Source organism: Pezoporus flaviventris, unplaced genomic scaffold (genome assembly GCF_033815535.1).
Source record: "Pezoporus flaviventris isolate CSIRO_AGI_PZ_B2104156 unplaced genomic scaffold, CSIRO_AGI_Pfla_v1 ptg000031l, whole genome shotgun sequence".
Lineage (NCBI taxonomy): Eukaryota > Metazoa > Chordata > Aves > Psittaciformes > Psittacidae > Pezoporus > Pezoporus flaviventris.
Genome location: NW_026892579.1, coordinates 17,741,409 through 17,755,006, shown reverse-complemented (window position 1 = coordinate 17,755,006; position 13,598 = coordinate 17,741,409). Strand labels below are relative to the sequence as shown.

Below are 13,598 nucleotides of genomic sequence, written 5' to 3'. Positions count from 1 at the left end.
CCTCATGCGAAGAATTGCATAGGAAATCTTCAGTTTGGTCTGAATACCTAATCAACAGAAGAGAGAAGTATATTTTCTACAGTCTTAGTACCTGGAAATAGTACTGTGCTCTGTATTTTAGAGAGTGTTGTTGATCCTCCTTCAAAAAAATTAAAATCAAAAACATTCTCCCAAAAGCATGTTACTGCTCTGAAAAGTCCTGAAGGTTTCACAAATACAATATACCTGATAGATACAGTCCAGTACATACATGTTTACATGTTTCTTTGTCTAACAGAAAAATCTGTATTACCTAAAACTGATACTTTTTTTCTTACTCTTCTGTAAATACCACACAGAGCAGTAATGCTTGTACCTACTGTTCTTTTGAATTTGGCCTTCAAGCCAGCTGTGTAATGGTAAAAGAAACAACCAGACAATCGCCAAAAGCCAAATATGGATTTGATTTGCTCGACTTGAGCTGATGCTAGGACTGTTTCAAAAGAATATGCTGCCTAAAAACTAGCAAAACTTGACCACTGCCATTCTTTTCTCCAACTAAACTTTGGGTTTTTTTCCTCACTTTTGCTCACCATAGTATGCATCAGACATCTTGTAGGACAGATTTAGATAGAAAATTGGAACTTTCCATTTTATACATCAAGACAAAAGGAGCAACCTTGAAACTCTTGTTTTGTTAACTGCATTACAAACCTTTCATCATCCTGTGAGCACTGGATCCTGTGATCAGCTTACATTTATTTAACAGCTGAATGTTCCCAGAATTACTCAAAATTATCTTTTATTCTTGTGTTTTCTATTTCCTCATTACCAGGAGAACAAGCCATATTTTCCCTTAACAATGGCCACATCAATTCACAATCTGACAGGTCCCTAAGACACATACTTTAATTGCTCTCATAAGATAAAGTTCTCTCTAGAGAATTCTGTGTTGCATAAAACACATGTTTGTTTCAGTGGTTGGATGAATATACAGATACAAGACGTTCTTGGGATTTCTAGTGATCACTGTTTGGAAAGAAACAACCTACTGTTTGTCAGTTCAAACTTGTCAAAACTTTTAAGTAGGATTTAACAAGTGTACTGTTTTTTAACAAACAATTCAAAGTGCACAGCACATCTGCATTTTGTTAATCTAGAATATTTCCAGCTAAGAATTCTACTCATTTTCCCTTTCAGTATGTCAGAAAGACTAGGAGAACTGATAAACAGAACAGGAAGTGCAATTACAACAGAACCTGGCAGCCAAAATGAGATGAATTATCACAACTGTGTTCTGTTGTACCTCCTCAACACGGAATACAATTCCACAGGAACTTCTAAGCCTTGCAGAGAATACCTGCAAGGTACGTTCTGCACAGTACAATGCATATGATTACTTTAAATGTGTTGCCACCAAACAGACAGTTACCTTCAAAGATTTATCTGATAATACATGCTAGCACCTAACAGACATTTTTGTAACTACCAAAATTCAGTTACCCTTTTGTGATATTGATCATTCATTTTCACACTTGCGATTTATAAGAACAATAGCCCAGTAAACATTTCAAACTATGAATAAGAGGGTAATGCAGAAGAAACAAATCTGATTTTTAAAGAAAATGTCTTTAGCTGTTTTGACCATCCAGACATCACAACGCAAGTGCCATCACTCCTCTGAAAGCAACCCTGCTTTCCCAAATCTTGGGTATATAGGTCACTTTACAAATGCTGGGCTACTACTTACCCTAAAACAGCAGGATGAAGATCTAGCTAAACATTCTGCCTTATCCTCATACAAACCACTATTTTTGCTTTACTACTGTGCTCTTGCCTAATAAAAAGTACAAACTTTTTATGAAGGAACTGCTGGCCGTCTTATTCTGGCATGCACAGGAAACAGTACTGGGAGAAAACGATCACAAGAAGATATTTCTTCCGGTTCTTTTTTTCCTAAATCTTTTCCGTTTGGTAGAAAGAGTATAGAGGAACCATACAAGAGGCATTCTGTTTATTGATAGCCATTTGAGGATCCAAAGAAAAAAAGAATGTTGACAAAATAATATCCACTATAGCTTCCATTTTCCGAAGTATTCCTGATCTACCAAATTCTCAGTCCTGGAAAGACTACTGTAAAACTTAGGATGAGTAGGAACACTGCCATGGAGACAGCTGACCACTTCATTAACCTACGTTAAGCATCAAGACCTGAATCAACTCAGATGATTCAGTAAAGAGCTCTCACTGATTCAAAGCAGAACTTCACTAGACCTCCCTATGCAGCCATAGAAGAGATTTGTTTTACAAAGCCGATCTACCACACATATAACTTAATGTAATTTCTGGAATACAGACACTCTTAAAAGCAGGTACGTTTTGCAGAAACTGAACAAGTGCTTTGATTCTCACCTGAATAACACATTTACAGTATATATTCCTAGCATTTATTTATTTAACTTAGCTAGAAAGTACGTGCAATTTGACATAGCTGGAAGCACAAAAGCAAGTGCTCTCAACAAACTCCTTGGCATCTAACTTTGAGACAAAGAAGGTACACAAAAATCACATTTGAAAGCCTTTATGGATGATGACTCTGCCTCTCCTAATATAAAATACATCTTTATTTTCCCAACATTTACAACAGCAGCATTCAGAAAAGGCATTTTTCTCTTCTCCTAAACAACACATACACAGAAACCACCATTGTCAACTGACAATCCTGAGGATGACTAGTACACATACTGTAAAATCTAAGAAAGATCTTTCCTGCCTAATGCCGTTGGCAGGCAGGATGATTAAATGGCACAACATAAGTTCTAGAACCTATTTAGAGAGCTCCCATAAATGTAATTCATTGTCTGAGAAATCTGTGATTATCACATGGTATAGGTCATAAGCAAACAAATGAGATAACACGCCAATTAGAACTAACACTTCCCTTAGGTAATCAGACTCAAGGCCCTGACACCTATTCAGACATGAAAAGGAAGTCAAGTTAAACAATTCTGGCAAATAGCATATACACCTGCACCTCTAAATGTTCTAGAGGACCAATAGCAGAAAGTTAAACAAGAAAAACTTTTCCTACATTATTGCCTTACTATATTCAGAACTAACAATCACTAATAACTTTTCCCCCCTCCCTTTTTTATGTTTTGTGAAATACAGACGCTAGGAGTTTGTACCTGTAAGAAATGTTCAAATTTCCAGAGGTGTGAAATAGCTCCTCGGAAAGCAAGTGGAAGTCAGAAGTCAGTATTTCTGCTGTTATTTTTTTCTTAATTTTCTAGTTTTCTAATATTCAAAAAAAGAAATCAAATCCCCTCAAGAGAGCAAAGACATACTTGTATTGGTATAACAAAAAGGAAGTCAGGCAAGAATGTCAGGAGACCTGCATGAATGAACAGGAAGCTTCTGAACAAACTCAAACACAAAAAGGAAGCCTACAGAGGGTGGAAGCAAGGACAGGTAGCCTGGGAGGAACACAGAGAAATTGTCTGAGCAGCCAGGGACCACATTAGGAAAACTAAAGCCCTCATAGAATTAAATTTGGCCAGGGACATCAAGGACAACAAGAAAAGCGTCTATATGTACATCAATGATAAAAGGAAGACTAGGGAAAATGCGTGTCTTCTTTGGAAGGAAACAGGAGACCTCATTACCCAGTATACGGAGAAGGCCAAGGTATTCAATGACTTTTTTGCCTCGGTCTTCACCACCAAGAGCTCCAGCCACACCGCCCTTGTCGCAGAAGGCAAAGGCAGGGACTAGGAGAAGAACTGCCCACTGCAGAAGATCAGGTTTGGGAACGTATAAGGAATATGAAGGTGCACAAGTCCATGCGACCTGATGAGATGCATCTGTGGGTCCTGAGGAAACTGGCAGATGAAGCGGGTAAATCACTGTAAATAATATTTGAGAAGTCATGGCAGTCTTGGGAAATTCCTGCTGACTGGAAAAGGGGGAACTTAATCCCCATGTTTAAAAAGGGAAAAAGAAAAACCCAGGGAACCATAAGCCAGTCAGTCTCACCTCAGTGCCCAGTACAATCATGCAGTAGATCCTCCTGGAAACTATGCTAAGACACATTGAAAACATGGAGGTGATTGGTGACAGCCAGCATGGCTTCACCAGAGGCAAATCATAACTGACAAATTTGCTAGCCTCCTGTGACGGGGTTACAGTGTTGGTGAGTAAGGGAAGAGCAACTGACATAATCTACCTGGGCTTGTGCAAAGCATTTGCACAACATCCTTATCTCTAAACTGGGGAGACATCGATTTGATGGATGGACTACTCGGTGTGTAAGGAACTGGCAGGACAGTCACACTCAGAAAGTTTCTGTCAACAGCTCGATGTCCAAGTGGATACCCATGACAGCTGTCATTTCTCAGGCTGGTCATTTCTCATTGGGACTGGTGCTGTTTAAAATAGGCGACATGGACAGTGGGACTGAGTGCACCCCAACAAGTTTGCTGATGACATCAAGCTGTGTGTTGCTGATGGTATGCTGGAGGGAAAAGATTGGATCCAGAGGAACCTTGACATGCTTGAGAAGTAGGCCCATGAGAACTTCATGAAGTCTAAGAGCAAGGCCAAGTGCAATGTCTTGCATCTGGGTTGGGAAGTTGTGGCTGCCCCATTCGTGGCAGTGTTCAAGGCTATTTTGGACAGGGCTTTGAGCAACCTGATTTAGTGGAAGGTGTCCCTGCCTATGGAAGGGAGATTGGAAGTAGATGACCTTAAAAGGTACCTTCTAATCCTAACCATTCTGTGATTCTATAAAAAGTTTACCTGTGTAATCACAAAAACTCTCAAACAAATACTGTGTGTTGCTAATAAATTTGAGTATGTTCGTAAAGCATATGAGAGAATGGTATATTTAAAAGATGAATTGCAAGAAACATTGCCATGGAAATTGAATATAACGATTATTCACAGGCAGAAGAGTTGTAAAGCTCAGTGGCATTTCAGGAGATTGACATGTTCTCTGTTAAAGGAAAACCTACAACAGCACAGAAAGTGCATGCTGATATGACAACTGCATCCCCTGACTAGTAACTGATTCGGTCATAAACATTCCTCTTACAGAAAAAATCACATTTAGCAGAGATATTTTAAAGACACGTGAAAGTTTGTAGTAACACAGGTCAACACAAAGACTGATGAAAATTATTCTCTCCAGATTCTCTTCCCTTTTCCTGAAAACTCTAATGAAAAAACATCAGATTGCCTTAGCATCTATAGTAAGGAACTGAGGTGCTAATCTCTTCTCCCTGGTATCCACTGATGGGACGCTTGGGAATAATTGAAAGCTGTGTCTGGGGAGGTTTAGACTGATCACTAGGCAACATTCCTTTACTGAGAAGGTGGTCAAACACTGGAACAGGCTTTTTAGAGAGGTGGTCAATGCCCCAAGCCTGTCAATGTTTAAGAGGCATTTGGACAATGCCGTTAGCAACATGCTTTAGCTTTTGGCCAGCCCTGAATCGGGCCGGCAATTGGAATAGATGATCTCTGTAGGTCCCTTTTAACTGAAATAATCTAGTCTATTCCATTAGCTTCAAATCTTATATGAATCACTACAAGATTAGAAAGTTAAATCCAGAAACTTTTGTATTTGTTAGAATCAAAAAAATTGTGTTATCATATGATTCTTCCCAAGCCTTCATATGTCAGCATTGGTATTTAGACTATATCTGAACCTATCTGAAGCCACTCCTTGCTATTGAAATAGAAATATTTAACAATAATTGATGTCCCATCACTGGTAAACATGATGTCTGAGTTTCAGAAATATGCCAGCAACTGACTTGGCCTACATTTAAAAATTCACAGTGTATGTTTTGATAAAATATACACTATGGAAGAAAAGGCTTACCGATTGTACAGGATTATTTAGGAGAAACTGACACTGCTTAATGAAACAAAACATGGCCTTTTGGAGATACTTTATTTGGTGGTGTCTTTTGGAGGTATTTCATTCAGTGTTAACTTCAGTGATTTGGGGTGAACTTTTACAATGACAGACAACAGCACAGTCTATTATGCAGTGGGAACAACACAAATAATTAATGGGCAACCAAGCATTTCAGATCATGACTAAGTCTGCCAAGGCAGGGGAAGGAAGATATATTAAAAACTCATGCAATGTTAGTAATAAAACCTGTTCACTATTCTCCTTTCATTTTAGAGGCTTAGCTTTATGTTAGCATTCAATACGGAGAGTTATGTGTTAAATAATTCAGCCATTCTTTAAAATAATATTTATCTTCAAAGAACAGAGTTCAGCAGCTGCCCTTCTTCCTCCACCAGAAATATCCCAAACCCCACAACTGGACTTTATTCCTTACCCAAAATGATAGCACGGAAAAGCACTAAACAGAAATCAGCCTTAGCCAATGCAAAAACATCACAGAGCCCAGGAGGCAAAAAGATGCAAGAGAATAAATTCTGATACAAGCTTTCCACGGATGCTCAAAAACTGTCCATAGGCCATCCCCAGTGAGCCTTCTTTTAGCTGGCTTACATAAGAAAATAATTCCTACATCCTGCTCCTAAGCAAGGCAAAATAATAGCCAGCAAGAAAGTCGGAAATCAAGGTATTCCTAGCATGAAAAGTAAACAGTATGAGCTACCTAGCAAAGGTATGATTTACAATGCAGATAACAAGTAATCATTCTGATGAGTGGGCATTGGTCAGAAAGCCAATTGTGCCATCAGAAGAGGCCATTTTTGAGATTTCCCTTAAAAACACACAGGCTGCAAACTACAAGTGTTCTAAAGCAAATATAAGAAGTTGTTTGCATTTTGAAGTAACCGTTTAGAAAAAAAGCACTGAAAGCTTCCAAGCTTTACACAAGCACTCAGAATCTGTGAATAAGGTGTTTGGCTTTTACCTGCAAACTAATTCACTCATTGTCTGGGGCATGATCTCAGGCTGACACCCCTGCCCATGAAATTTTCTGCTGGCCTGTTTCACTCCTCCTAATCAGCATTTAGCTTCAGTCCCTGCTCTGCCAACCTGTTACATGCAGAGGGATCACAAAGTCGATTAGATGGAACGGAGCTGACTTAGCCTTATGGGAGTTGCATCAGTAGCATCTTAAATGAACAGAAAATGATGCAGGTAAAAGAAGCATCATGGAGAAGCAACATAAAAGCAACAGGGGGGGCTATGTAGCACGTATCACATCACCTACAAAGAATTCTTAAATCATAAATGAGACAAAACCGTCCACTGCTTTCACTAAACATGCTCTTCTCATCATCTGTGAAAGCTTTCAGTCTCTGAAAAGGGAGAAAAGGGAAAGATGAAGGGAGGCCTCAGTCACTGCCTTTCAATTGCCATTATGAAATTAAGGGCACTTGTATACCCTGAACAATAACCAACATACGTGTCGTGGTTTAAACCCAGTCAGGTAATTCGTTCGCTCACTTTCCCCCCTTTCTTGCCCTCCCCCTGCTCTCGGAGGGACGGAGAGGAGAATCGAAAAGAATGCAACTCCCACGGGTTGAGATAAGAACAGTTTAGTAACTAAGGTATAACACAGATCACTGCTGCTACCACCAATGATAATAATGATAAAGGAAATAACAAGGAAAGAGAATACAACACCTCAGCACCAGCTGACCGATAACTCGCCCCCCAAGCCCGACCAAGCACCGACCGATACCTCCTCCAACCCTGCAGTCTCCCAGCCCTTCCGGCTAACTCCCAGTTACATCCTGGGCATGACGTGCTGTGGTATGGAATACCTCTTTGGTCAGTTTGGGTCAGGTGTCCTGTCTCTGCTTCCTCCTGGCTTCCCCGCCCCCCTGGCAGAGCATGAGGCTCACAAAGTCCTTGGCCAAACCAAAACATCCTTGTTATCAGCTCTGTTCCCGAGCTGAAAGTCAAAACACTGCACTACACCAGCTACCAAGAAGGGGAAAAATGACTGCTACTGCTGAACCCAGGACATTATCCACCCCTTATTCCATACCATTCACGTCATGCTCAGATCCCACATTTTCAATATACCATCACTCTTATCTTAGTGCATGGACCAGTCCCTATAAAGCTGCTGAGTCCATCTGGTCCATGATGTCAGGCTCCACCTCTTGTAACAGTCTTCCAGAGCAGGAGAGACTGTGTGCAGTGTTCACACTCGTGAATAACCTGGGCAATAGTGTCCATTGTTATGTCCACCCCTCGATCATGAGTCCATCTCTGTGTTGCATCTCTGCTCTGATGGCCTGAAGTGCCATGGGCCCACCAGGCTTAAAATAATTCACTGTCCCCTTAAGCAGTTTCTGCAGCTTGTTGCTGGGGACTCCATACAGCTGCCTTCCATCTCCGACGCTTCCAAAGCACTGGAGGGGCCCAGTGGACTAGATACTTGCCCATACTGTCACACACACCCTGCCACTCATGACTCTCCAGCCTTGGGGAAAATCTCTTGGTCCCCCTATATTGTTGTCTAATAACAGACAAGACCCAAACCTGACTCTGCTTAACTTTTGAGATCAGACAAAATGGTTGTGGGTAGAACACAGCCTGTGTGTGTGCCAACACGCTGATCCCCATCACAATCAGCAGGCAGGTCCCAAGGATACCCAAAGGCCATTCAGAGCCTTCAGAACTCTCAGTTGATGCTGCTGTACTTGTCACTGGGGCTGGTGTAGCTGCTGTGCTTGCCGGCTCTCCCACCGCCAGCTTCTCTTTTCCTGAGCCCAGCTCTTCCTCCTCTGCCTTGCTGGGAAATGCTGCGTGGTCTCCGGCATCCTCCTGGGGCTCGGCGGGCGGCTTCCGGGGGATGCTCTCGGCCGTCTCAGGGCGGGGCTCGGCCGCGGGACTCGGCTCGGCCGCCGGACTCGGCTCCTCCGCCGAGCTCGGCTCTTCCGCGGGGCTCGGCTCCTCCGCCGCCTTATCCCGCTGCTCGGCAGCCGCTTCCTTCTGCTCCTCGACCGCCCCGGCCTCCTCCACCGGCAGCCGTCCCTTCGCGGCCTCCGGCCCCGCTCCCGCCGCCGCTTGGTCCCCGGGGCTGCTCTCCCGGGCCGCTTCAGCAGCCGCCGCCTCCCGGGACCGCTCCCCCTCAGTTCCCTGCAGCCTCACGAAGATGGAGAGTAGGGCGAGGGCCAGGACGGTGAAGAGCAGCCGGACGGCCAGGTACAAGTCCACGGCCACGTCCGTCCCGCCCTGCTGCTGGAGCCCACCCGTATTACAAGCCATTGCCATAAAGCACAGTGAGGCAAGAACCTTAGCCCAAGCCCCACACTTGATAAACACTATCAGAGCAAATACCGGCTCTACGTAAGTTACAACGGTCTGAAGCTGTGAGATCAAGAAGAACAACTCTGATACCCAATAAATCAGCATTGTGACGAATGACTATTAATCCAGTCAAATCTGTCGTTATCTCAACCCTTCGTGCCCCACGTTGGGCGCCAAAAAAGAACTGTCGTGGTTTAAACCCAGTCAGGTAATTCGTTCGCTCACTTTCCCCCCTTTCTTGCCCTCCCCCTGCTCTCGGAGGGACGGAGAGGAGAATCGAAAAGAATGCAACTCCCACGGGTTGAGATAAGAACAGTTTAGTAACTAAGGTATAACACAGATCACTGCTGCTACCACCAATGATAATAATGATAAAGGAAATAACAAGGAAAGAGAATACAACACCTCAGCACCAGCTGACCGATAACTCGCCCCCCAAGCCCGACCAAGCACCGACCGATACCTCCTCCAACCCTGCAGTCTCCCAGCCCTTCCGGCTAACTCCCAGTTACATCCTGGGCATGACGTGCTGTGGTATGGAATACCTCTTTGGTCAGTTTGGGTCAGGTGTCCTGTCTCTGCTTCCTCCTGGCTTCCCCGCCCCCCTGGCAGAGCATGAGGCTCACAAAGTCCTTGGCCAAACCAAAACATCCTTGTTATCAGCTCTGTTCCCGAGCTGAAAGTCAAAACACTGCACTACACCAGCTACCAAGAAGGGGAAAAATGACTGCTACTGCTGAACCCAGGACAATACGTAACTCAAATACCTGGTGAATTAGTAATAATAATGTCCAGTTTGCATGACCTTGCAAAGTAAACTAACTTGCACAGGTAGAAAACATCTCCTTGCTCCATAATGTTGTTTCCACCATCACCAATCACTGTGCAAAATAATTTCTGTTTCAGTACAAGAACTTTGCTATTCATAATATGAGCTTCAATAGGAAGACTAACAGAAGAAAACAAACCCTACTGTAGCTAACTGAAACCCTAGATTCAGTAGTAAAACGTTTTAACAAATCCCTTTTCATTAAAGAATGCCAATTTCTCAAAACTGAACAGATTACGGGCACTTAATGTCAAATCTTTTCGAACCCACTAGGAAAGTGAGAAAACCCAGAGCTCTTAGAAGCTAAAGTGCAATTCCTATTCACAAATAATGTGAGGTATACTGATTTTTACTGTAAGTCAGAATTAAACCAAACTTCAAAACAACAAAATGTTCTTTCTCCATCCATGCTGACCCCAGTACCAGTGTTGCCTATAGCTAGTGGGGAATATATCCATATACTCAGGTCTAGATGTCTGTGTCTAAGACCAAAGGAATGTCTCTACATAAATGGAAAAAAATACCCCATAAAACACAGAAAAGGCTTTCAAACAAACTGAACTAATAAGCTCCATGTTCTTTATATTAAACAGTTAACTTCTGCATTCCATTTTAACTGTAAGAAGTATGGAAAGTGAGGGTATTTTTTCCCCAAAAAAACTTCCTGTCTGTAAATGGTCTGTAAATTCCATTCATCCTCCTCCACTGCCACTATACTCTTCTTTGTGTTTTCACGCCAATTCCTGCCTGTTTTCCTCTCCTTAAAATGCACACGAGACTTCAGGAGCTCCCAGAAGATGTTCTTAAATTTGCCTGATCTTCTAAAACTCAGCCTAAATTCTACCTGTTGCTTTTTCCGCATGATAAAATACATCAATAACAATGGTTGTTAAGAATTGTTTTCTTCTGGATATGCACGGTTTCTTCACTTGAGACAAACTGGTTTTACAAAGGCCTCACGATGATGAAAATTCAGACCTCTACCACAGCCAACAGTAGTTATCTATCTCTATGAAAAGGTGTAATATGTCATACATATAACTGCAACTATAATACCAAAAGAAAAATTAGTTCACTTAGTATCCTCAAGGGATCATTATGCACTGTTATACTCTGCTGCCTTTCTATTGTTGCCTTTTAATTTATGTCCTCTATACCACATAAAACAAACAAAAAAGCAGTATCAGCTATCTATTTCAGCTTCACCCTTTTCAGTTAAACAGCTTTAATAATTATTTCCCAATTAATATGTATAGAACCATTTCTTTTGCTCTAAATATATGATTTACATTTTCCCAACTACAAAAGCCATTGAGAAAACTGCACATTGCTTAATCCATGATAATCAGTTTAATAACAGATGCAACAAACTTAAATTCCATAAATCCTGAACTAATACTGAAATTTGAACATGAGACTAAACAAATATATCCTGTATTTTAAAGATGAGGAAACTTCATAAGCATTTATGCAAGAAAATTACTATTTTTAGGGTTACAAATTTCTCAGTATGCTAAATCAGAAAACGCAAGTTTCAGAAACAGAAAATATCAGATATTAATTTTCTGTAACGTCAGCAAAGAGGCACATTCTTCAGTAATTTCATTTCAACTAGAAAAGGTAAGTTCAAATTTAGTTGTAGTAGCTTTAATAAACAGGAAAGTAGTTCTAATAAGCCTTCACAATTGCTTTAAATTTTAACAACATTCTAAGACATAATCAGGACTTCTTATGAAAGTATAAATTTTCTTTACCTTGGTAGTTTTGCTTTGAATTGGAAATAGCTATATATTTATAACAACTAACTAACTAACTAAGGTTGTATGTGGTATAATTGCTCAGTTACTTTGCGGCTAGCTGATGTAGAACTTGCAATAGAGTAGAGAGATTAGTCTGCTTTCCAGATGGAAGTGCATTCACCCTTGCTAAGATCTACAATATAGGAAGTAGACCTGAAAAAAATGGGTTTATCTGGAAAACTAAATACAACTGTTTTCTTTGAGTGACTGTAAAGTTAACAATATCTGTCATATGTGAATCAGAAACAATTCCTTTTTTTATAAGCTAAGAAAAGTCAACATGGATGATGTTACAGTACTATCTATGCCAATACACAATAACACTGCAGTGTATCCCTTGTATTTGAGTCAAGAGGAGCAGCAGCAGGATGAACGAGGCCAAGCTACTAACTTCCTTTAAAGCCACCCTTCCTGCTTGAAAACAATTTACATTACTTCTCCTGGTTGTCTGCAGTTTTTCTGGCGGCTTCTCCCTAGTCAGTCATATACCTTTATACTGGCAGACATGGCTCAGAACTGCATCATGCCTTAACTGAACTAAAACAACATGAGTCGCCAATGTTACTCAGTTTTTGATGTGCACATCCTTGAGAAAGAAAACTTATCAAAGATCTCAAATCAATGCTTGAAAGATTCACAGAATTCATGCAGTCAGAAAAATCCTTCCTTATTTAGCAACACTTCATAGTACACACGCAAAAAATCCATGAGCTTGTTCCTGAAAACTACCACCATGGATTATTCTGAAGTCACAGACTACAAATCACGCTAAAACCAATTGAATTTAAGTAGCTTAGGGAACTGGAAAAATCAGAACCAACACTGCAAAATAATCCTGACCAAAAAAAAAAAAATAAAAGAAAGATTAGGTAGTAAATGGGAGGATGAGTGGAGCGGGAGAGTGAGAATTTCATCTGAGAGTGAAGGGAGAGAAATCCATGTTTATGCTACTTACTCCTGTAGGCTGAAATATTAATCCATCCACTTCGTGGCTAACTTCTCTAGCAAAGCTTCCTTCCAGGAGCTGTAGAACAAAAGGAAAAGAAATCTTTAGCATAGAGAAGTATTTCACTTAGAAGATTGCACATCAAAACAGGTTTTACGCTACTACTGCAATCACTTGCTAGTAAACTGCTTATTGATGGTTTAACGTTAGAGCTTGGGACATGTCAATAGAGAAGCCTTCAACAAATTGTCATTTTTCCAAAGAACACTCGAGGCTGAAGCAAGTTTCAGAGAGGTGAATTCTTACAGTTCTATTCGAGGAAAATGCTTTTGCCCGAAAGGAAATACTAAGAAACCATGATAATTTGATACACTAAAAGAGGAAATAAAATCAGTTCCGATAAACAGACACCACAGACATTCATGGCCAAATTAGAAACCACATCTACCACTTTAACATGCAAAAGATTGAATCTGACTTTAGATTGAAACTATGTACTGAAAAATATTTCAGGGCATCATTCAAAACTCATGTTTGGCAGACTCTCTAACAAGAGCATAACCCAGTAACACAGCTACACTACTGTAAAACAACTGTCTCAATTAATTTGGATCTTGAATATTCTGGTTTATATTTTCAAAGATTGTGAATTCCAAATGGAGGTCAATACATCCATCAAGATGCATTTAACAGAGAAAAAACTGTAATTAAATAAACTAATGAAACCAGCTAGTCAACAGTTATGAGAATTGATGATATGCTTCCATGTTAAATTATGAGTTGCCT

General features: G+C 40.9%; 1 protein-coding gene across 3 annotated transcripts in view; it reads right to left on the bottom strand.

The window, feature by feature from the left end:
- RNGTT (RNA guanylyltransferase and 5'-phosphatase) overlaps positions 1-13,598 on the bottom strand; it is a 190,679-nt gene that overhangs the window by 83,199 nt on the left and 93,882 nt on the right. For all 3 annotated transcript variants that reach the window (XM_061460307.1, XM_061460308.1, XM_061460306.1), the window contains one exon: positions 12,822-12,890. In XM_061460307.1, coding sequence (XP_061316291.1) covers positions 12,822-12,890 — 69 coding nt within the window. The remainder of the gene's footprint in view (positions 1-12,821; positions 12,891-13,598) is intronic.